At 34.2% G+C, this 24,975-nt stretch overlaps 1 protein-coding gene across 5 annotated transcripts in view; it reads left to right on the top strand.

The window, feature by feature from the left end:
* The window catches only part of LEPR (leptin receptor), a 93,799-nt gene extending 69,750 nt beyond the window's left edge, over positions 1–24,049 (top strand). For 3 of the 5 annotated variants that reach the window (XM_025427997.3, XM_025427999.3, XM_025428000.3), the window contains 4 exons: positions 1,189–1,284; positions 3,101–3,206; positions 4,355–4,430; positions 17,343–24,049. In XM_025427997.3, coding sequence (XP_025283782.1) covers positions 1,189–1,284; positions 3,101–3,206; positions 4,355–4,430; positions 17,343–18,170 — 1,106 coding nt within the window. In that variant the 3' untranslated portion in view covers positions 18,171–24,049. Of the gene's footprint in view, positions 1–1,188; positions 1,285–3,100; positions 3,207–4,354; positions 4,431–7,688; positions 10,408–14,056; positions 16,341–17,342 lie in introns of those variants that run through there. The other 2 variants (XM_025428002.2, XM_025428001.3) reach the window with 2 other exon arrangements.
* Positions 24,050–24,975: the final 926 nt, after the last annotated feature.

The following is a 24,975-nucleotide window of genomic DNA, read 5'->3' as shown; positions in this document are numbered from 1 at the left end:
ATATACCACAAACATATTTCTATTTTCTCCCCAATCCTTTTAACCATTATTTTTAATGATCATATAGCATTTTATTCCTAAGTCTATTTAAACCTTTTATTTGAGAACATTTTTGTTGCTTCCAGCTTTACTTTTTTTTCTAGGCTATTTTTTAATGGCTTTTGATATCTACCACTAAATTGTTTTCCCAAATCTGTGTACCAACTTATAATTGCCAATAACAGTGAGTGGGAATGCCAGGCTAAAGGTATACAAATTTAGGACTTAGTGATGTAGGCAGCATAAACTCCCCAAAGTAGACTGGTTGCCCCAGGAAGTGATTAAAATATGAAGTAAACGTGCACAATACAGTATCTCCAAGTCTGAGTAAGATTTTAGTAGGGCACCTAACGATTACTATGACCCTATTATACAATATCACTCCAGAGACTTTTACTTCTATTTCATTCCAAAGACCCTAGAATTTAGCATCAGGGCAAATAGAAATGATTGTTAGAGAACTAGATTCAGTTCATTACTACTGTTGTCCAGACGGTTAGTCTCTGTGCTTTTTTTTAAACCATGGAAATAAATAATTTAGGCTTCAAAGAGATTTATCCCTCGTGGAATATTTATATATTATTAACATTTGTAAAAATGATACATCACTGATTGATTCGTTTCGAACTTTGCTATACAGATGGTTGTCCCCCTGACAGGGGGACTCCTGGATAAGCAAGGGGACTCCTGGCCCCCACCTCCACTTCTTTGTATTTCATAAGACTCAGTCTCTTAGCTGCCTTGAATGGGGGAAAATAAGTAAGCTAAATGCTTATGAAAGGGGAATATTGCTAGCTTTGGGGATATGGGAAGGAAGGTAGGGCATATTGTCCTGGAAAGGGAAAGTGGATGTAACATACACTGTGAGCTTGATCAAACTGGGTATCATTGGATCATGCCTTTGATAATTGGAATATCCTGTCTCTGGGTAATATTTTCAAAAATTATTTGAAAATTATTGTTATTAGTTGGAGAATTTGGATTGCTTAGGTTGTTTTTGAAACTCTCTTCATCATCAGTTTCAATCCATAAATAACTTATTTCTATGTTTGGAAAGATAGGAGAGTCACCTAAAATTTTTTTTATATATGTTTCACATGTTAATATTAATTCAATAGGAATGACCCTTTAATATATTTTTCTCCTCAGATCATTTTATCCCCATTGAGAAGTATCAGTTCAGTCTTTACCCAGTATTTATGGAAGGAGTAGGGAAACCGAAGACAATTAATAGTTTTACCCAAGGTAAGAATTTTCCTTTTGGTTTCTTTTTACACAGATGTGTAGTTTCTCACTCAATTAGCAGTTATATTACCATCTTATTTTCTTTTCAATGGAGTCATGGATGAGTCCAGAGTCTTAAATAGATGTGCTAAGGAGTGACAGTAAGGGTATGGGGTTCCTTGGTGTTAGTACTGAAAATTAAAATTTTCAGTCTCAAATTGGGTAAAAAATTAATGGAAACAAAATAAAGGAAAATGTACAGTAGTATAATAAAACATATCAGAAAGACTAATTAGAAAAATAGTAATTTTCTGTGGATATAAATGCATCTACTCCAAACAATATGTTTTGGGGTACATACTTAGGAGCCTTTAAATTTTAATCAGTCTTTTAAAGGAAACATTTTTCCTCTAAAAATAAAACTGGAAAAATAGTTATAGAAGTAAATTCACTGTGCCCCTTAAATTCCTGATTCATCTTAATAGAATATCAACATTTTGATTTTGCGATTATTGCATAAATTATCTTCAAATCCAAGCAAACTAATAATGAAGTTTCAAGAGAGAAATATTTTGCCTGGTTTTAGAATTCAAATAATTATAAACATTCATTCATTTATTATTTGACACATACGGGCTGGACACAACTGGGACTTGAATAGTAAATATCAGTCTTTGTCCTTATGGAACTTAACACCTAGTGCTCGAATGTGAGTGAGAGTAAATAAATCATGTATAATATAATGGCAGAGTGGAAGAAGTGCCATGCTTGTTGTGATGAGCACTGGGTGTTGTATGTTATGTGATGAATCACTAAATTCTATTCCTCAAACCAATATTACACTACATGGTAACTAACTAGAATTTAAATAAAAACTTTAAAAAATTACTTGGGCTCAAAAAAACCCCAAAATCAATGAAAAATAAATAACATAAGAGTGGCAATTGGTAATAATTAATAAAAGGACTAATTTAATAATAATAAAAAATAAGTGCCATGAAGTAAAATAAAGGTAAGATGAAAGGATAGAGTTAAAATGTGATTCTTTAGGGGCACTTGGGTAGCTCAGTGGTTGAGCATCTGCCTTTGGCTCAGGTCATGATCCAGGTGTCTTGGGATCAAGGCCCCCATCAGGCTCCCTGAAGGTTTTTCCCTCAGCCTATGTCTCTGCCTCTGTCTGTGTGTCTCTCATGAATAAATGAATAAAATATTTTTTAAATAATGATAAAATGTGATGCTTTACTTAGGATGGCCAGAATTGGTCTTTTTCTCTGTGCAGGTGACATTTAAGTCAAGCCATGTAAGTACCAAAAGAGAATAGCATTTTAGGCAAAGGGATATAGCAAGTGCAAAGGTTCTGAAGAGTGAGCATGCATGGTGGCTCAAGAAAAGCAAGATCAATGTATGTGGAGCAAACAAGGTAGAGATTGGCAGGTGTTGAAGGTTGGCTTCTCTAGAAGCAGATTCTGAGACAGAGTCATCAGAACAACTTTAATTGGCACTTTGACTCATATAACCTAAACTGATCACATGGAATCAGCAAAAATTTATTTATTTATTTATTTATTTATTTATTTATTTATTTATTTATTTATTTTTTTAGCAAAAAATACTTTTAAAAAATGTTTTGCTAACTTACAGTAAGCATAATTCTGCATAAAATAATGATTTCATTAATGTGATCATAACTATACTTTTATCTTTTCTTATTTTTATATCTTTAAAGGTAATACAGACTTATAGTGAAATCAGAAAAAGTCTGCTGTAATTTTTGATACAAAAAGATGTTATTATTCCCTCAAGCTTCTGAATCATGTGAATTGTATTTCTTTTTCAGATGATATTGAAAAACACCAGAATGATGCAGGTCTATATGTAATTTTGCTGATAATTATTTCCTCTTCAATCTTACTGCTTGGAACGTTGTTAATATCACACCAAAGGTATTGTACTTGGTGTAATGAATCTTTATGACAAAAGCCCTTGAGCATATTTAAACCTTGATTTAAAACCCAAATCAGAAACATTAAAGTATCCTAAATACATTTATGTGTTATTCAGTATACAATTAAGATGGCCTAAAAAGAAAAGACCTGTTTTCAGGAAACCACATTCTGTTTTGCTGGCACAACACAAACGTCATGGAAGAAATTCATTTTTTAAATGTAAATACATTCAGGAAATAGTAAGCTTATAACAGGAAATCCTAGGCACTGTGTTCTCAGAGATGGCAAAAATGGCTTTTAGATCTGTACTATTTGGGTTAAGGACTTTGAGCGGTGAAGATTAGCTGAAGTGGTCAGTTCATTTATGATTAGGAAGCACTCCAGTTTTTAAAAATCAGCAGTATGTGGTTCCCCAGCCTGTCTGGTTTGGCAAATGGCCTTGAGTTTCTTCTGGTTGCAGGGTGCCATATCACCACGTGCCAAAAGACTTAGACCTATGAAATTATTTCACACGTGTTAAATCTCTGCAGAAACTTTTGTCTAATAGCAAAAAAAAAGAAGGATGGGAGATTTTAGAATCTGAATATACCTTTTAGTCAAGTGGACTGATGGGGCTATATCAAGTAGAATTGTTTCTGAAACTCTTGATGCCCCCCCCCCCTTTTTTTTGAGAGAGAGAGAGAGAGAGAGAGAGACAGAATGCAGAGGGGAAAGCAGTGGAAGGAGAGGAGGAGAATCTTAAGCAGGCTCCTCACTGGGCCTGCTCCACATGGAGCCTGAGGCAGGGCTCAATTTCACTATTCTGAGGTCATGACCTGAGCTGAAATCAGGAGTCAGATGCTTAACCAGCTGAGCCATCCAAGTGCCCTGATGGCCACTTTTAATATATTATTTCTCCAGAAGAAATCCACATAAAGCCTTTAGCATAGTGCCTGGCACAGAGCTTTCAATAAATGTTGGTTATTTTATTATTATAGAGATTATTAACTTTGATCTAGATATAATGTTGGTAGAAATCTTCATGGGATAGCATGTGAAAATGAATCATATTCTACTGAGCAATAGCTGATCTAGAGATTAATTTCTAGTTTATGCATTAACTGTGAACATTTTCAATATGAATGTTTTTTGTTTATTCTTCGTAGAATGAAAAAGCTGTTTTGGGAAGATGTTCCAAACCCCAAGAACTGCTCCTGGGCACAAGGACTTAATTTTCAGAAGGTCCCATTTTTAATTTTTTTAACCCCAAATATATAAGATTGCAATTTAGATGCTCTATGCCTTATATAGCATCAAACATTTTTAAGGTTTGAAATATTTTAAGAATAAGGTTTGAATCTTATATTATTCAATTCATTTAAATATGAGTTCTGTTCATTACGTATTTTCAAAAATAGCAGAATACAGGGATTTGAAATTAGAATGAAACAAAATTCAGTAGGTAGTTTTCCATATGAAAATTAAATATAAATATATATATACACACACACATATAGACATCTTCTGTGTCATAGTGTATAATAAATATTAGAATATTAAGGGTTCAATCTGATGGCAAACAGATATTTAGATATACTTTTTTGGTGTAAATCAATTGTCTTTAGGTAAAGGCTGGAATCAATATTTTTAATCCCTCTAATTAGTTTCATAATTATTTAAGTCAACGAAAAACTATATAAATAATACTGTCCTCAAACACTACAACCTGAAAAAATGCAATTATCCTATAAAAGCTTACATTTAAGTACATAGTTTTTTTCAAGCTTAAGTACTTTATAAATTAGGCAGCTATAATAAAATTACTTGTCCAAACATCTTAGAATTTCTCAGAAAACTCTAGAGTTTAACCGATATTTTATTAATTCTCATAATTTCCCCTGAAGCAAGGTTGGGTTTCCACCCATAAAATTGAGAAAATAGAATTCAGTTTTCATGTAAAAATATATCTACAATGTCTTAAATAGAAATCGTATGGAGGTTATTGAACAGTCTCAATGATTACATCTTTATCCTTAGTTACTGTTAAAAGTCTTCAGTGGCTTCCTTTTAGCTACAAGTTAAAGTACACTCCCTTTAAGCTAGTACTCAGTAACTTCTCTCTACAATCTGTTACCAACCTACATATTCTATATCTTCTGTGCCTGGGCCTTGATCATGCCTTTGTGTCCCCTTAACCTCCACGGACTGCCCCTCCTCCACATTGGTGAAAACCTCTTTTTCCCCAAACCTTCCTTTAACAAAAGTAGTTCAGAAGAATTTCTCCCCTTCTAATTTCCAGAGCGTTTTACTGTTTAATTTATTGTGAAAATGCTCTGAGTTCCTAGGGTATGTTTTACTCCTTACAAATACATGTTGAACTCTTGCTACATGGGAAGTATTAAAGTAGAGATTCATTAAAGCATTGCTGGTAATTAAGAGTGCCCGTTCATATATGTGCAATTCACTGAGATACAGTATACTCTTATATGCATTAAGATTTTTGCTTCAATCCCCAGTATCTTAGCTTTCTTTCCTGTAAAATGAGGTTTAATGGAACTTACTTCATAAGGTTGTTTTGAAGATTAAAGAAGATGATACTGGTAGTGTGGTAAAGTCTCAGTAACTATTAGTTATCATTATTTTACATATTTAGATTTTTTTAATTATTATTCTTTCAGTTACATGGTGGGATAAAGATCATTATTTCCATTTTATAGAAGAAAAAAATTGAAGCTTATAGTGGTTAGGTATCTTGTTTTAGAACCAGGCTTGGCTTGCCCATTTGTGTGACTATGGGGCCTGTTTCACTAGTCATTCTTCTCCAGAGCAGTGACTTTCAATTTTTTTTTTTTAATTTGACCATGACCTACAGTAAGAAATACATTTTACCTTGCAGCCTAGTACATGCATAGATGTCAATATGCCAAACTGAAATGATTTTGTTATATGCAGTGGTCTGTTTTCAAAATTCTGTTTTCTTTTAAAAAAATACTGGTTGCAACTACTGATGTCATATACTACTGGCCTATGACTTACAGTGAGAAAAACACTGCTCTATAGCTTATCAATAAACAAATAAGCAAATTTGTGATATTGTAGATATAATAGTACAAACAATTGTAATCTTTCAGCAGAAATGATAAGGTCTTATCCTTAGACCAGGCAGCACAAGATGATCATTCTCTTTATAGAAACTTGACTTTGTTTTGAGCCCACTCAGTCCCATACTGTAAACCTCTCAGCTATGCCCTTATGCACTTTAAGCCGTGGAATCCTCCTTTCATTAAACAGAACTCATGATTTTTTTCAATTAGTAAAATATTTGTTCCTCCCCTGTCTCTTCCATTATGGATTCACACAGTAACATTTAATGTAGCTATAGTGATATTTAAGCCATATGTATTCATTCATTCAATAAGCACATAGTGAGTATTTATATGTAAGTCTAGGATGTTGCTAGGATCTTGGGAAACAAATTTTTCAGAGATTCTCCTTACTATCTGGGAAATAAGATGGTAAGGTTATAGAGGAGTGGTTGAGTAGAAAGCACAATAGAAAGAACTTGTCTTCTTTACCATCTCCAGAATAGTTTATTCATTTTAAAATTAATTCATTAGTTCATTTCACTCATTCATTCACAGGCTATTTATTGAATACCTGTCCTCTCCTAATCACCATATTATACCTTCAGGTTTTACTGATTAGGAAAACTGAAACTCCTGGAGTGGACAGTCTAGTGTGGAAATAAGCATTAATCAATGATAATGGAAATAATAATGTATAAATGATATATATAACATACTAATACTTATAAATTACATATTGTGAAAGAAAAGAATCCAGTATGCTGAGCTTATTGTGTGGGATGGATGGGGATGAGAGGTACAGATAGGAAAGCTAGGCTCTGAAAGATGAGTAGTCATTGACTAGTTTTTGTGGTGGAGAGGTAGAGCCCAGACAAAGCCACCTTCAAATACAAAGCCCTGAGGTAGGAAGGATTGTAGCACATTCACAAACTGAAAATAGGGAGATTAAAGGAGGAGACTATTTGTCTTAAATATGAATAGTTCTTTCTTTTAATATGAGCAATTTTTTTGGTCAAAAACTATATATGTAAGTAAAAATTTTATTTTTATATTTTTAAAGATTTTATTTATTTATCTGAGAGAAAGAGAGAGAGAGAGAGAAAACACAAGCAGAGGGAGTGGCAGGCTGAAGGAGAGGGAGAAACAGACTTCCCACTGAGCAGGGAGCACGACTTGAAGCTTGATCCCAGGACCCTGGGGTCATGACGTGAGCCAAAGGCAAACACTTAACTGACTGAGCCACCCAGGTACCTCTGTCAATAAAAATTTTTAAATGTCACTATACGGGTATATCTGAATGTGGGAATAACCATCTTACTGTCCCTTTAAGAGAAGCTCAAATTCTCTCTCTTCAGTGAAGCTCTGAAATCTCCCCTATGTACCACCATGAAAATAGTTTCTAAATGTTTACCAGGACAGGGAAACAATCAGGCTCACCTCAGCATATGAAGTTTGAACCTGCATCAAGTGATCTTACCCCTTTCCGGAAGATGACCGGCGCAAAGGAACCCCTTGGTGGATAGAGGTTGAGTCAGTGAACGTTTGTAGACTATGTGCTACCCTGCTGTCTCACACACGCGCTCTGAAGATGAGCACAATGTTGCAGCAGATCATCTGACAGATATTATTCACAAGGAGAATGAAATATCACTCAATTTTTCCATGTTCTAGTAAACTTAAGAAACGCGAAGAATTTTTGAGATACTGTGGGTGTGAATATATCCTTATTTGTAAGATTGATTTATTTCCCTCTGAAAATGTTTGACTTTATAATCTGACAAGATATTATTTGAGCATAACTAGTCTTCAAGATGCTTAGTGTATTTCTAGGGTTTAACAGGTACACAGATAACATAGGAATAATTCAGTTTTGGAATATAATATGAATATTTGAAAAGTGAAGCAGAATATGATTTCCAAGATTTTTATTAATGATAAAAATCTAATCTTTTAAAATTCAATAACAAAAAAAAATCTCTTCTACTTTAATCTTCTAAATAACTAAAAATGTACTTTTTTAAGGAAAAATAATATAGTGTAACTCATGCTGTATTTCTAATGAGGTTAAGGCAAATTTACTATTGGCTCTTTGCTTTCATATTCATTTATTTTATTTAACTCTCTCGTGGCCTAATAGTCTTATATGTTCTGATGACCATACTGAGTCTCAGAGTGGTTCAGTAGCTTCTCTTGATCATCTAGTCTCTAGTTGTAAAAACCTGGGTTAAACCCAACTGCATCAGACTCAAACTGCTGCCCTTGCCATCGGTTCCATATTAACAGTGTATTGTGTAATGTAACTAATGCCACTAAACTGTACACTTAAAAGCAGTTGAAATGCTAAATTTTATGTTATGTATATTTTTGAAAAATTTAACAAATGAGTAAATATCGGAATAGACATTTCTGCAAGGAAGATATATAAATGGCCAAAAAGCACTAATGAATATATGCTCAACATCATGAGCTCTTAGGGGAATACAAGCCAAAACCACAAGATACCACTTTACACTAGCTAGGATGGCTATGATCAAAAAGACAGTAAGTGTTGGTGAAATGGAGAAATCAGAACTTGTACTCTTCCGGTGGGAATGTAAAATGATGCAGCCTTTTGGGAAAATGGTCTTTAATTATTCTTTAGTAGTTAAACAGAATTACTGTATGACCCAACAATTCCATTGCTAGGTATATATCCAACAGAAATGAAATCATGCAGACATTTATACATGAATGTTCATAGCAGCATTGTTCATAATACCCAAAATGTGGAAACAAGCCAAATAATTACCAAATTATGAGTGGATAAGCAAAAGGTGATAAATCCAATTTTAAAACAAAAGGAAACAACAAACACAAAAAAACCTACTGCATATTGCAAAGCAAGTGGACTGTGACAGCCCATTGCTCTTAAAAACATGTATAGTATTTTCAGAGGAGATAATTTTTTACATGATTTCTTTAATTTGTTCTCCAAATTCAGATTATTTTTAAACATTGTTTTTTTTTTAATATTTTATTTATTTGAGAGAAAGAGAGAACAGAAGGAGAGGGAGAAGCAGACTCCCTGCTGAACAGAGAGCCCGATGCAGGGCTCAATCCCAGGACCCTGGGATCATGACTTGAGCTGAAGGCAGATGCTTAACCAACTGAACCACCCAGGCACCCCTGAGCATTAGTTTTCATGAAACTAACCTATACTTAAAATTCCTTAGACATCCAACTTGATATCTAAAATGGTCCCTAAAATTAATCTTTTCCACTTAGCTTGCAATTTTCATTCCCTTTGGCTTATAATTAATTTAAATCCATATTTGCCTCATTTTTTAAATAAAAATTATAATGTTTGTCCTGCTTGTTATCCTCAGTAGTTTCAGTGCCTCCTTCCCTTCATAGGGGCACCCACTTCCAAGAATATAGTATGTATTTGTCTAGGTTGTGCTTTTATACTTTCCCACACCTGCATAGATGCAACTATGACCAATGGACAATAACACTTTGGGTTATTATTACTGTTCATGACATCCATATCATTCAAAAGTTATTTTTGTTCTCAGCATTGTTTTTTGAGATCTTTCCATGTTGATACAGTTAACATAGTTTTCCTATGTGTACTAGCCCATGATATTCCATCCTATAAATATATCACAATTAATATGTCTATTCCCCTACTGATGGATATTTAAGCTGTTTAAAAGCTTTTTTGTTTATTATAAATAATGCTGTAGGAAACATGATTGTATATGTCTGTTGTCTGGGGATATTATTTAAAAAAAAGTTTTCGTATTACCATATGAACAATGTGCATGGTTTACTGGTGAAATAGTATAGAAGAATATTTATGCAAAATACAGTGTCCTCCTCTCCTCCTACCTACCCTTAGTCTTGCTCTCCAAATGCTATTACTTTAAACTGGTTTTCTTTTAATTTTTCTGGCAGATCACCTTTGTATTTCTAACAATAATATAATGTGGGCAGCCCCGGTGGTCCAGCGGTTTAGCACCACCTTCAGCTTGGGGTGTCATCCTGGAGACCAGGGATCGAGTCCCACATTGGGCTCCCTGCACAGAGCCTGCTTCTCCCTCTGCCTTTCATTCTCTCTGTCACGAATAAATAAATAAAATCTTAAAAAATAATATGCTTCTACTACTATGAAATATAGTTATTATGTATTAATTTCTGGCTATAATGAAGGTTTAATCATATATATATATGGTATATATATATATCATATATATATATATACTTTTCCTGCCCTTCTCCTTCCCCCATGCCCCTACCACATATTGTTTTGTCACTTTTATCAATTTTTTCAGTAATTACTCTGCAACCTCAGAAAAATCTTCTTATATTCCAGTTATTTCCATCAAATAGAGAATACTTCTTGGAGCTCTCCTTTCTCCCCCTTTCTTAAAATAAAATCCATTTCTCCCTCCACTTCCCAATCTCTGTAAGTATAATTCTACGCTTTAAGACAGGATCGACAGTATGCTTTGTGCTATAATCATTTAAAAATAGAAAGTCAATAAGCTGCATTTACACTGCTATGAATATATAAATACTGTTGTTTGTAGAGCAAGTAATATATTTGATGACAATATTGGGAATACTAATGTCACAGGAGAATATATTTTTTAAAGATATTAGAAATATTTCACCTGTTGGTCAAAATTGTGCCAAATTTTAGGTTGGCTTCATTTTTAGTTTCTGTGGGTTGTTGCTAGTTTTTCTAGGATTTCTTTTCTTTTTTTTTTTTTTAAGATTTTTTGAATTTCTGTGTGCTACTATTATATAAGTTTCTTCACTGGATACTTTTCTAAAATTGCTACAAGCCATCAGTCACTATTTTTCCTGAACGGATTTCGAGTGACTGCTGCTTCCTAAATTCTCTTTCTCTTTCTTGATGAACTACATCCTTAAGTAACCTCCTAAGAAATGTATGTGTCAGGTCAGAGTCTCTTCATGCCAGAGATTCTCTTTATTGTGCCTTCATTGATTGATAGTTTGGTGGAGTGTCAATTTCTAGGTTGGACAAGTCTTTTCCAATTGAACTTTGAAATGATTCCTTGCCTTATCATCTAGCACCCAGTATTGCTTCCAAGAAGTCAGATGCCATTCTGATTTTTACTCCTCACTGGTTAATTGCAGTTTTCTTGCATTTAAAGTAGTCTCTCCATTTTTGATATTATAAAATTTCAAGGATGGGTCTGGGATGTTCTTTTTCATTTAACTTGGTCACCAGTTGAAGACACTTTCGATTCCATGATTCTGGTCATATCTAAGAAATTTTGTTATTTCTTTGCTAATTTCTTCTCCTCCTGTTTCTTTTGTTCTCACTTTTTAGAATCTGTTAGATGTTGAACCCTCGGCATAGATCTATCTTTCATATCTCTTTAATATGTTCTGTTTTGGCTTTTGTTTTACATTTGAGACCTTGCTGTATCCTATTCTTTTAGTGCTTCTGTTGAGCTTTTATTTACTATTATGTTTGTAAATTTGCAAGTTTTTTTCAGGGTATTTTATTCTGATTTTATGCATACAATATTTTCTTAAATCTTATAGAAATACTAATTAAAGGATCATTGTTTAAAAAAATCCTCTTTTTTCCCTATTCTCTGAATTCCCTTTCTTCTAGGATCATGTTTTCTTCTTGTTTATCCTTGCTTTTCTTTTTTTAATCTCAGACTTTCCCGCAAATATCTAGTAATTCTTTGTTTTCCTTTAATGTTTTAGAATGAAATAATAGGCGAGCTGAATAGGTGAATAGGTGAGCTTGGGAGCCCAATGCATCTAGGCAGGGATTATTGCTTGGGTGGGTAGATAGGGCTCTGGCTAGATGAGGGAAGATGTATTCACAGGCACTAACACCCCATAGCTGCTTGGTAACCCCATGGATAGCTCCTTAGTTGATTTTGAAAACAAAACCTTAAAAAAAAAAAAAAAAAGAAAACAAAACCTTAGTTTGGGTGTGAAAGGTAGTTCTAATGTGAAGGCTTTCCCATGTACAGGAGAGAACTAGAAAAGCCCCATCCCACATAGTTCATGGTTTTCAGCCTCAGGTCTCATACCTCCCTCTGTTTTTACCTACTGTTTCTTCACTCACCATCTCTACTGTATTAAACTGGGCAAACAGACTTTCTCTTCAGCCACAGCCCACTCTGGAGATACTTTGGTCTATAGCTTCCTTTGCTAATCCACTTTGATCTACACTCTTCCAGTTGTTTTCTGTCTCTTAGAAATGAATTCAAAATCTTATTCCCTCTTGCTTTTTCAGATTATCTTCTGTGTTGTGGGTGTGTATTTGTTATTTGTGTACTTTAATTCTAATAGAGTATCTACAAAGATGAGAGAGCAACGTGTTCAACCTGCCATCTTGAAAAGAATACCCCTGTACACCATTTATCTTGATAATTTAAAAATCAGAATTGTAAAAAAAATAAAAATAAAGATAGAAATCAGAATCTTAAATAAAGGCTGAATTCTTGTTTTAGGAAAACGTATTGTAGTGATGCAATAGACTTGCTTTTCTTTTAAGTCAAATTTCACAGTGTTTATAACAGTGTACCCAATTTGCTTTTTTTTTTTTACTTTTTAGTTAGCATTTTTGCCTCATCCGTTATTTTCTGCCTCTAAATCTAAGTCATCTGTATTTTTTTTTTTTTTTGGATGTCTACCCCTCCCTTTTGTTGTCTACATCGATGTCCGTTTCCACAAGAATGTACTCCAGTTAATAATGTACCTTAGGAGTTTGAAAGCTAAAACCAAGTGGATTTTTGACTTGTGATTCAAAGACTGTCTAAGATTCCTCAGTCTGCTCTATGCCTCCAAAGAAGCTCAACAACCTGCAGGTTCTCAGAACCCTAGTCTCACAGATGTGAGGCAGAATATCCCTGAAATTGCTTGAATGGTCTCATAGAAGTGGGTAAAGCTGGTGCAGTTTTGAGTTGGAAGCTCTATTTAGAAGTGTGCGTTATTGGGCTTAAAAGAGTATATCTCATTCCCCTAAAATATAACTTCAGTTTTGTTTATTTTCATGTTCTTAATATTTATGATATTCCCACGGGTTAGAAATAACTAGAAGAGAGTATGTATTAGTTAACTGAAAACTATCACAGCAAGTAGAAAAAGCAAAACAAAGAACATGTTTTCCTGCCAGTTTGCATTTAGGATATCTTTTAATCCTTCCATTGTTTTATAGAAAGATTGTTGGACTAGGAAAAATTAAAGAACTAAGTCAGGGTCCTCACTCTGGTTTAATTAGCTCTGTAACCTTAAGCCCTAGCTGCTTTGTTGTAAAAAAGGGAGGCACATGGAACAGATGGCTTCTTAGATTTTTCTAGATTAGAAAAATCATGATAGTGATCTGACATTCTCTTCACTATTTCAGCTCTTCTCTTTCTTCATTTAAAAATTTTTGTTTTTACTACTCTACCCTTTTACTCTTTCTTGTTCCAAGCTCTCTATTACTACTGTTGCTCCCCCACTTCCTCCTTTTTATTTTTCCTGCTTTTTTTTCCCCCTCCTTATTCTGTAGTCTTTCCTTGTCTAGGGTCACCAAGACTGTTCCTAGAGTGTAATGTTAAGGCATGCGTTATGAAAATAGAAGAGGCAACCTCAGTTCAAAATTTTACTCTTTCCTAAAAAGATGTATTACTGTCGTGTAACAGAAGAATTTATAGTCCAGAAACCATGCCTGACAGAAAATGTTTTTGAAATCTTTTATCTTTTGCTTTTAGAGTGATTTTTTATTTTGCTTTCTTATTTTGTTTTATTTTATCTAAACAGAGAATGGACATTCTTTGAAGTCTAATCATGATTACTACAGATGAATCCAATGTACCAACTTCCCAACATTCTGTAGAGTATTAGAAGATTTTTACACTTTGAAGAAGGGGAGACAAATCTAAAAAACATTTGAACTACTGAGAACTAAAATATGGTGGATGGTGTTGATTTAGAACTTAAAAGGGTAAAAAATGTGGGGTCAAGAGATAGGTCTGAGTCCAAGTCAGTTTGAATGCATGATTACTTTTCAGGTCTCCTAAAGTTTAAAAAGTAATATTCATGGTGTCTGGCTTTTGATTTATCATTTGTGTAGTCATGCCACAGTAAAAACTATGCCTATTGTTCTTACCATATATCTATCTATTCCATATCATCAGGTATGTAGTGGACAATGCTGTACCTAAAACTGTAGTTCTGACACGTAACTTTGCCAACACAATGAATCTGATCACAAGATACAGTGAAACTATATAGTTTATATTTTTATGTACAAAATTTCTCATTTTATATTCTTTTATAGACACCTATGCTTATAAACGGACCCATTTGGGTATTTTTTTCTTTTGTTTTGTCTTGCTTTTTTTACTGTCTTGTAGTTTTTATGTCTGTCTACCCTTGGTCAATCCAGGAATTCCTATCTTCAGTAGTCTTGCAAATGGCTTAGGCACCAGCTTCTATTTCAGTTCAAGGAAAGCCAGAAGTTAGGGTTTGTGCTGGTCACAGGCCAGTGGAAGTTACAGTTCATATCACGATGACCTGACATATCCAGGTCATATTGACCAGATCAGAAAACGCATCAGTCTCCAATTCAACCTCTTTGTGAAATTCTTGCCTAAATGTAATTTCTTTACACTGAACCACCCAAAGCTTCTGGCAGCAGAGAAGTACAAAGCGATGCAGGAGGGGAGCTTTTTATAAATAGTTCGTGGCAAGCACAGGATATTTCTTCCTGAAAAAGGACCCTTGCTATCTCTATAATATTAGCATACTAAGTGTGTTATGTTGCTCACATTCATAATAAACCAAAGCATCTGTTTAGTGAACCTAAAGAATATTCAAATTTAGGCTATATATAGATCACTTGCTTTCAGATTTCACTCATAGTTTTGTCTATAAAAACAACACTAAAAATGAGGAAGAATGTGTCCTTTTTTCCCCTTCATTGACTTTTAATAGATATCATTGGAATATAAAATCTAAGTGTGAGATTATGAAAGGTTATTCTTTAATTTCTACCAGCTGAATATGTGTTTAATATGTTCCCAGGCTATTCTAAAATCTTGAAAAAATAGATGCATATAATGATTAAAGTGATTTTTAAAAAATAAACATATTTTTAATAAAGGTTTCTGACCCACTGATGAAATATACTTCAATAATATATGGGTATGTAATTTCTTGTTAATTATTAGTGAAATCTTCCATCTGAATGCATTTGAAGACATGTAAATTACTCAGTATCAATAATTAGTTGTAAAGCTTTAGAGCACAAAAGATGCCAAAGATATCATCTGAAGAGCATATGTGAGTTTGACTGTGTGCTATTGGCTATTTGTGAGTATTTTTTGTTTTCATATTGATAGCATGTAATTCCTTTATTTGGTGATCTTAATTTCGAAGTTCATTTAAATTTTAAGAAATTCAAGACATATAGTAGCAAGTTTAAGAAAAGGCAAAATAAGCAAGTAAATATTTGAAGGAAATCATAAATCTAGTGATAGATTTCTGATAGAAATAGAAAAAGGCATAGAAAATTTTCATATATTATGTTCACAGAATAACAGAAAAGGTTCTGTTAACATGATATTTGTCATTATGCAGTATTTTAATATCCATATAAGTCTGTTCAATTTTTATTATATTTAGTGTTTGGTATATTTATTCTTTTATAGTTATAATCACCAATGTGTTTCATTTGAGAGTTTAAAACTGCTAACGAAGTATGTTTTTATATGGAATATATTTGCCATTATGAAGAATAGTTGGGTACATTGTTATTTCAGGCAATAAATTTGAATTCATTCTAGTAGTTTAAAAATTGTACTATTCAGAAGTTCAATCATATGTATGTTTTATGAATTGAACACATTTTCAGTAGTACTTCATTTAGTTCTGTTAAACTTTCAGTGTGATGTGCCTGGTATTTTTTATTTTGCATTTATCTTTTCAATATGTTTACATTGTATGAGTTGAGCTTTTTGCACATAGGTTCTTGATTTGTAGCTGCATGGCAGGGCTTTTTGTTGTGATGTAACCAGCATTCTTATAAAAGATACGATGTGCATTTGTCTTGTGTCTTTGTCTTCATTCCACATGTTCCATAGTATGTGTTTTTATATGAAGTTATTTAAAAGGAATAGTAATTTAACAGTCTGTGATCGTGTCTCTTACCATCCTTGTTTTCAACAAATTGGTATTAGTTCTTATTTTCTGATAGTCTTAAACAGATTTTTCAGTATGGTGTAAGGCAGGTAAGTCTTAACAGTCACAAATAGTCTACCCTTATATCATATGTCATGGGGCAGTTATTTTCACTGTCATCAGACTAGTTGGTTTGCTTATTTCATTTTATTTTGGTTCCTTTTTTTAAAATTTGAGGTTTAAATTTTCAGTTTTTGGAAATCTAATTCGCTGTAAAATATTAGGAATTCTTCAGAAAACAGCCCTTTTTAATTACAATCACCAATCTCTATTGAGAGCTAAGCACTTTCAGACCTTCTCTAATTTATTCCTCACCACAATGCCAGGAAGTAAATATTGAACACATTTTAACAGATGAAGAGACAAAAAGGCAAAGAGGTTAATGTACTTGTCCAGGGTCATAGAAGGACTCAAACCAAAGTCTGTCTCATCCCACTTTTATTTTTTTTTATTTCTTTATTTTTTTAAAAGATTTTATTTATTCATGAGAGAGACAGTGAGAGAGAGAGAGAGAGAGGCAAAGACACAGGCAGAGGGAGAAGCAGGCTCCATGCAGGGAGCCTGACGGTGGGACTCGATCCTGGGACTCCAGGATCATGCCCTGGGCTGAAGGCAGGCTTTAACTAAAGCGCTGAGCCACCCAGGGGTCCCTCATCCCACTTTTAACACTATCTTCTATTGCTTCTCACCTATGATTTTTGACATATCCGTTTTCAGTCCAAAAAACCCAGTTAATTTGTGGTTGACTTATGTCCTTTAGTAGTAAGCTTTCACACTTTCATTTCTGCATTGATGTCATAGTGAAGCAAAAAAAAAAATAATAATAATAATACAATTGAGCATTAAAATGTGTCTTTTCTTTTAGCCAGAAACATTTGAGCATCTTTTTATCAAGCATACAGAATCAGTGATATTTGGTCCTCTTCTTTTGGAACCTGAAACCATTTCAGAAGATATCAGTGTTGACACATCATGGAAGAATAAAGATGAGATGGTGCCAACAACTATGGTCTCTCTGCTTTTGACAACTCCGGATCTTGAAAAGGGTTCTATTTGTATCCGTGATCAGCACAACAGTGCTAACTTCTCTGAGCTGGAGAGCACCGTGGTAACCCGTGAGGATGAGGGCAGGAGGCAGCCCTCTGTTAGATATGCCACCCTCCTCACCAGCTCTAAATCAAGTGAAATTGAGGAAGAGCAAGGGCTTATAAACAGCTCAGTCAGCAAATGCTTCTCTAGCAAAAATTCTCTACCAAAGGGTTCTTTTTCTAACAGCTCATGGGAGATAGAAACTCAGGCATTTTTTATATTATCAGATCAGCATCCCAATATAATTTTGCCACACCTTCCATTCTCAGAAGGATTGGATGACCTTTTGAAACTTGAGGGAAATTTTCCTGAAGAAAATAATGGTGAAAGGTCTGTCTATTATTTAGGGGTCACCTCAATCAAAAAAAGAGAGAGTGGTGTGTTTTTGACTGACGAGTCCCAAGTGTTGTGTCCGTTCCCAGCCCACTGTTTATTCACTGACATCAGAATCCTCCAGGATAGTTGCTCACACCTTGTAGAAAATAACTTCAATTTAGGAACTTCTGGTCAGAAGACTTTTGTACCTTATATGCCTCAATTTCAGATTTGTTCCACTCAGACTCAGAAGATAATGGAAACCAAAATGTGTGACCTAACTGTCTAATTCCATTCAAGAAGCATCTCAGATTTCTGTTACAATGAATCAGATGAAGTGTAATATATTTCACTATGGTGGTGGATATGGGAGAGAGAAAGAAAACTATCAGTCAAAACTGAAAATGACTGTCCCCAAATCAATGATCTCTGTCCTCGCTTGGTAAGATAGACAAAAGAATGTGAGAAAGCCTTCAAGATCCTGGCAATATAGACTGACTCTTCTAATGATTCCATTAACAAGCTACAGTGGGAAGGTCTCCAATGGCTTGTTTCTAGCTAGAAATAAGCCCAACAGATATCCTCTTTTGTGAACATGAGACCTATATAGAAAGAGCTGATCTTTTCAGATGTACCTAAGTTTGAAAGACTTCAAACTGATACTTGTGAGATGGAACTTGCTTCAAGGGTGTGGTTGTTTTACCTTGAGTTGTCTTTGTTCTCCAGTGATTTGCACGTGCACACACACACACACACACACACACATACACAGGTTTATACCTAAGAGGCATCCTCATACATTTTTAAAGTATGTGATGTATTTGTATTTTGTGCTACTTGACTGTATGGTTTTAAGATTTTGCAATTTAACAAACTTGTCTTGAGCACTTACTCTGTGGTAGGCACTCCACAACAGCTGCAGATAAGTAGAAGATTTAGCTCTGTCTGGCCTAGGGGGATAGACTTCTGAAGCTGACAAGTAAGCCAATCTTTATGTATCAAAGCTAAGATATGTACCACTGAGTGAAACTACCTATTAGAATGGCAATACCCACAACCAATATTTTGATGACAACAAAAGTACTTTTGAAGACATAATATCTGTCTTAACTTTTCTCTGTAAAAGATGTTGCAATGGTCACTTTCTGATACAGTTAGACTGCCAAATGTTACTGTATATCAGTCTGGAATCATTGTCTTCCCTGATTCCTACTTGCTTATACATTATTTTTCCCTCACTTACTGAGCATTCTCTCTCATATAACCAACCACTGTATTAAATTTTTCCATACTTTAACTCAATTATTAAAATAATTGTATGAGACATGTATTCCTGTAACATCCCTTTTAAAGATTAGAAGATTAAGTCATTTTCCCAAGGTCACAGAGTTAGTGGGTGATGGAACCAGAATTCAGATTTAAACCCAGATCTTTTAATGCTAGTAATTATGTTTGAAGCCTATTCCTTTACATTGCCATTCATTAAAAATAAGTGATTTGTAATCAAATAAGATTTATTAAGTGGAAATATAATGCTGGATGAAAATTAAGTGAGAATTACACAGATGTTGTTTTTGTCCTTAAAGACTAGAATATTTATTGTCAGTTTCAGTTTCTGGTATGGCAAGAAAACTCAAAGGCAGCATATTGAGTAACAAACTAAATTAAGAAACTGACAGAGATGTTGAATGGCAATAATTAAGAATTTCAAGATCAGTATGATCAAAACAAATACTTCAGTCCTCAAAAATATGCCTGTTGGGTTGCTAAACATCACCAGTTTCATACTTAGACTGAGAAAGGATCCTACTGATTTTACTGTTACCCTAAATAAAATCCTGCACTCCATTTCTATTCTAGTTGTAGCCACATGAAATGCTCAGTTCTAGACAATGACAAAGATCTCAGGCCCCAACCACCAGGTATTTTTGCACACCTCATGATCATTTGCCGATTAGAAATCAATAAAACTGTTTGATATCGTAAGCATTGTTGAGCTATCTCAGGATCTCACATACTCAGCTGATGACTCTCACCAGAGAAAGGTAGAGGGCTTACATCAATTCACTGAATAATTGGTGTGGTATGAAAGCCTTACTTCTATACAAAGATAAATCAAGAGAATATTTTTTTTTCCCCACTGATGTATTAAGTGGTTTACAGATCCAGAAACAGAAAGAAATTATTGCATGTATTGAAGTTCTGGTAAAATGGACCATTATTTTTAATGCTGCTCAGAGAATACATTTAATTGAGAGTAGAGTAGGGTATAGGAGAGACAGAAGAATTACATCTTGCTCCACACTGCACATATTTAGAGATTAAACACTAAGCATGTCCACTGAGACATAGCATTCTCCTGCAGTTTGGGATTCATAACTGTAGGGAAGATAAACTGCTAGATGTTCCAGTCACCATGGTACATGAATGCTGTAGTGAATTCAGAAGTCTCAGGACCACTGTAGTGCTGTAGATCTGTGTTACAGGAATTTAGTAACAGCACATTAACTTGAGATCATTAATATCGTCCTGGTGCAACTTCGGTTCCTAAAAACAAGTGAAAACATCACAATTATTGATATGCCAAGAAAATTTCTTTCATAGAAAGGGCTCAAGTGGTACAGTTTGGCCCACTGGCATATGTAGATTTAGTTCTTATCTATGGCCAGTATGTTAGGGCTGTGATTTTCACTTTTGAAAGTTTGATTCACTGTTTATATTACTATAGAATTTATATACTTCAGGATGGTCAGGTATCCTCCATTTCTTCCCAAAGATTCTTTTAAAAAAAAATGTTAAGGGAGAGAAGAGCTGAAACATGGATTTGGACTTTTACACTTAGGATAAATATGGAATTTTGAGTATATCATATAAGGCCTTGAATTGCAATGCAAGTTACTAGTCAGCCTCTCTAAATCTGAACTTAATGAAAAGAAACTCAGAAGTTACCAATTTGAGCTATGACCTCAAGTTTCACCAGACTGCCTGAAGACAAATCATTTGTCAGTGTTAATGAGATTATATGTTTCTTAGGTTAGACTCCCAAGAACAAAGACAAAGAAAACAAATCAAGGTATGCTTATCAGTAACAGCAGGGGCCTCCTGTGGGAGCTGTTTGTTCTCATTTGGAGATGAGCTACATATGAACAAGAGGAGTAGGAACAGATCTTTTATTTTTAAACCTAGTCTCAAGTAGTAAGAAGACTTGGATGAAATTTGCAAACCAGTGGGTAATCCTGGACCTAGAATCAGGTTTGATGCTGCTGAGCATGAGCTGCTACCTTCTCTCATCCCTTTCCAATAAAGCCAACTCCCTTTTTCCAAATACCAAACATATGGTCACATTCCCTTAGGAATATTCATCCCGACTACCCAAAAGCTGAGAGAAGATAAACTTCCTCCACAAATTGATACCAGATTCCAATGCTACTTTGGTTGGCACAGGATCCAGGCTAGGTCATAAGAGCTGTGCCTGCAGGCTCCTGTGGAGTTGGACAACATGCTAAATAGATCAGGACATGCAGCAACCATATGTCCCATAGACATGGATGGAAAAAGACCTCTTCCCCAATTCTTTCCTGTGGTTTTTAAAAGAAATTTGTTCCCCTTTTCATCTTTTAAGGGTCATCTTGATAGTTATGGATTTTTCTAAACTATTTATTATTGAGAAAACACATCCTCAGATTTAAAACACAAAATTAAAATTGTCCACTCTACTATATGAAAAGCTGCATTTGAGAAAAAGAAAATGTAAACAGTTACCCACCCACCCCCATGTGAAGAAACATTTACACCAGGAAACTAGATAAGTTACTACTTTTACTTTTTCTTGAACAACTAATTGAAAACAGGCACTCCTGCACATAATCACAGTGTAGAGGGAGTAATTTAGAATACAAAGGTCTGTATGGGAACTGAGATGTTATTACATGCATTTGAGCATTGAGAAATGGTTTTCATGGGTTCTTATACTGAACAAATTATTTTTATACAAAGTTTATCACTCAGTATTTTGGCAAGCTGCTGGAGATGTCTATTTTTCAAAATTGATTACACTTTGGATGTTTGGCATTAAATTCAATTTTGTGAGGATCTTTGACAGGATATTTTAAATAATGTTTATTCAAAAACTCTAGAACCAAGAAAGGATTTGGAAACTATCTAATTTTGTACTGAAATACCTAGATCACAGACGTTGTGCTTTTAAAACTTGTCATTAAGTATTTGGCATGCAGTGAACACTTTCTCTTTAGTCACAATTGGTACATTAATAAATGTTATAAACAAGTGCTAAGATATGATCACCAATTGTTTTATAAAATGTAAAATGTATTTCAGTTCTTCTTTATGTTCCTAAAATCATAAAGAAGGAAAATAAATTATGACTGTGAATATTTTTATCATCATAAATCATGAGCAATGTCAGAATTTTGAGAAATTGAATGTCCAAATAGAGTTATTATGAATTTAGGTTATTTAGAATTATTTTATCTATTATATGATTACTTTCAGCAAAGATTTGAAAATACAAAGAAGTCATCTTTTATGTTAATCTTTTTAACAAAATTTTTATATGTTGTTAGCCTTTATATCTTCAAAATACTTACATAATGCCTGACCTTTGAAAGGGGTTTGAAAACATTTTAGATGCAAATATCTCCCTTCATTGTTATTGTCTCAGGTATCTACTCCATACATCACCCACACCAAATTTTTCTGGCATGATAGCTGTTTAGGATGAAAAAGTACTCATTTTAAATATCAAAAGCTCTTTAGTTTGATTCTTTATTTCATTAAGAAGTCTTGATTTAGTGATCTGTGAACATTTGTTTTGTCATTTAGGTTTCTAGCAATTTGAGTTTTTTTTTTTTTTTTTTTCATTTTTTTTTTTTTTCATTTATTTATGATAGTCACAGAGAGAGAGAGAGAGAGAGGCAGAGACACAGGCAGAGGGAGAAGCAGGCTCCATGCACCGGGAGCCTGACGTGGGATTCGATCCCGGGTCTCCAGGATCGCGCCCTGGGCCAAAGGCAGGCGCTAAACCGCTGCGCCACCCAGGGATCCCGCAATTTGAGTTTTTAACCATTATTTGGTCTAGTATTCAGACGCATTCTCTTTCTTGTTTTCTAATTTTAAAATGTAAATAGAACAAATACACACAGGAAAAAACAGTACAGAGAAATATAAGCTAAAAAGTCTAAGTGTCTCTTCCCTCGTACCCTTCAGTTCTGATTCCCCAGAATGCTTATTATTATTATATCACATATCTTTCGAAAAATTTATATATCTGGGATTATATTCTGTCTGCCGTAAAGTTACCCTTTTAATAGGTCTTGGTGATATTTCCATATAAACCCATATATATCTGCTTCATTATTTGTAAAGTTTTCATGGTGTTCCATTGTATCAAAGTACAATGATTTATGTTTACAGTTTACAATTGGTGAACATTTAGGTTCCACTCATTTACTATTATGGGCAATACAAGTGAGCATTCTTGTACCTAATTGTCTTGGCATACTTTTGGCAAATCTACTTGTCAGGAGTCTTGGCTAAAGTGTAAGAAATCAACTCAAATTGTCTAAAGTATCTTTTTGATATTTCAGTTTCATCTTGTTTAGTGAAGTTGACCATATTTTCATGTTTATAAGCTATTTGCTTTCCTCTACTTTCATATTCTTTGTCTAGTTTTCTATTGGGTTATTATAATTTTATTGATTTCTTATAATTCTTTTTTACATATGTGATCTTTTTCTTAATTGAGATATAGCTGATATGTTGTAAGGTACACAAGCCTTCAGTGTATAGCTTAATGAACTTTTACACATTTCCCCCTGAGTATTTACCCAGGAGTAAAATTGCTGAATGCAGAATAGGTTCTAATTTAGCTTTAATAGATACTGCCAAATAATGATTTAACTAATTTACACGCAGAAGAGTTCTGCTTCAACACTGATATTGTCAGCCCTTTTAGCCATTCTGATGGTTGTGCAATGGTTTCTCGTGGTTTGGGTTTACACTTCTGCAATATGTGATGATTTTGAGTAACAATCCCTTTCGACATTTTTGCTGTTTTGTTGTATATCTTATTTCTATGTATTTCATAAACATCTAAAGTGTTGTGTTATATTGTTGCTTTAAGCAGTAAATAGTCTTTTTAAAATCTGCCCTTTGTAGTGTAGTCTATTCCTTTTTGCGTGTCTCTGCTTCCATCTGGGATAGTTTCCCTTCATCCTAAAGAACTTGCTTGTCCTGTGGATCAACTGTGACTTCCTTAATAACTATTTTTTCTGGTATTTTGTGCTATTGTTTTGGAGTGAATATCTTTAATCTATTTGGAATTAATTTTGTTATAAGGAGTGGAATAATGATCTAGCTTTTATTTTTTCCAAAGGTCTAATCAGCTGTCCCAACACTGTCCCAATTTGATTCTGGAACAATCTTTTTGCCCACTCACATAAAATGTCACATTTATCATTTATTAATTCTCAAGTATATTTGTGATTATTTCTGGGCTCTCTATTCTTTTTCATTGATTGTGCAATCTGTTTTCATCTGATTATTAAATCTATTGATTACCACCAGCTACTCAATATGTTTTAATATCTGGAGGGCTGGATTCCTCATCCAGCCTGCTCTTTATGCTTCATTGATATTCTTTCAGAGCAATTTTAGTATCATTAAGTTTTTTTTTTAAGATTTTATTTATTTATTCATGAGAGACACAGAGAGAGAGAGAGGCAGAGACACAGGCAGAGGGAGAAGCAGGCCCCATGCAGGGAGCCCGATGTGAAACTCAATCCGGGGACTCCAGAATCATGCCCTGGGCCAAAGGCAGGCGCTAAGCTGCTGAGCTACTAGGGGATCAGGGATCCCCCATCATTAAGTTTTATAAAAAATAATTCTGTTGTTATTTCAGTTGTAGGTAAGATAAAAGTATTGTAGTTAAGATAAAGTATAAAAAATGTTATCAGTATTTAGTTGCCCTACGTTGCCTATAAATTTAAAACTTTGGACACCTGAGTGGCTCAGTGGTTGGCGTCTGCCTTTGGCTTAGGTCATGATTTCAGGGTCCTGGGATCCAGTCCTGCATC

This window comes from Canis lupus, chromosome 5 (genome assembly GCF_003254725.2).
Source record: "Canis lupus dingo isolate Sandy chromosome 5, ASM325472v2, whole genome shotgun sequence".
Taxonomy (NCBI): domain Eukaryota; kingdom Metazoa; phylum Chordata; class Mammalia; order Carnivora; family Canidae; genus Canis; species Canis lupus.
The sequence above is the reverse complement of the archived record's forward strand: the minus strand, read 5'-3'. Positions and strand labels throughout refer to the sequence as shown.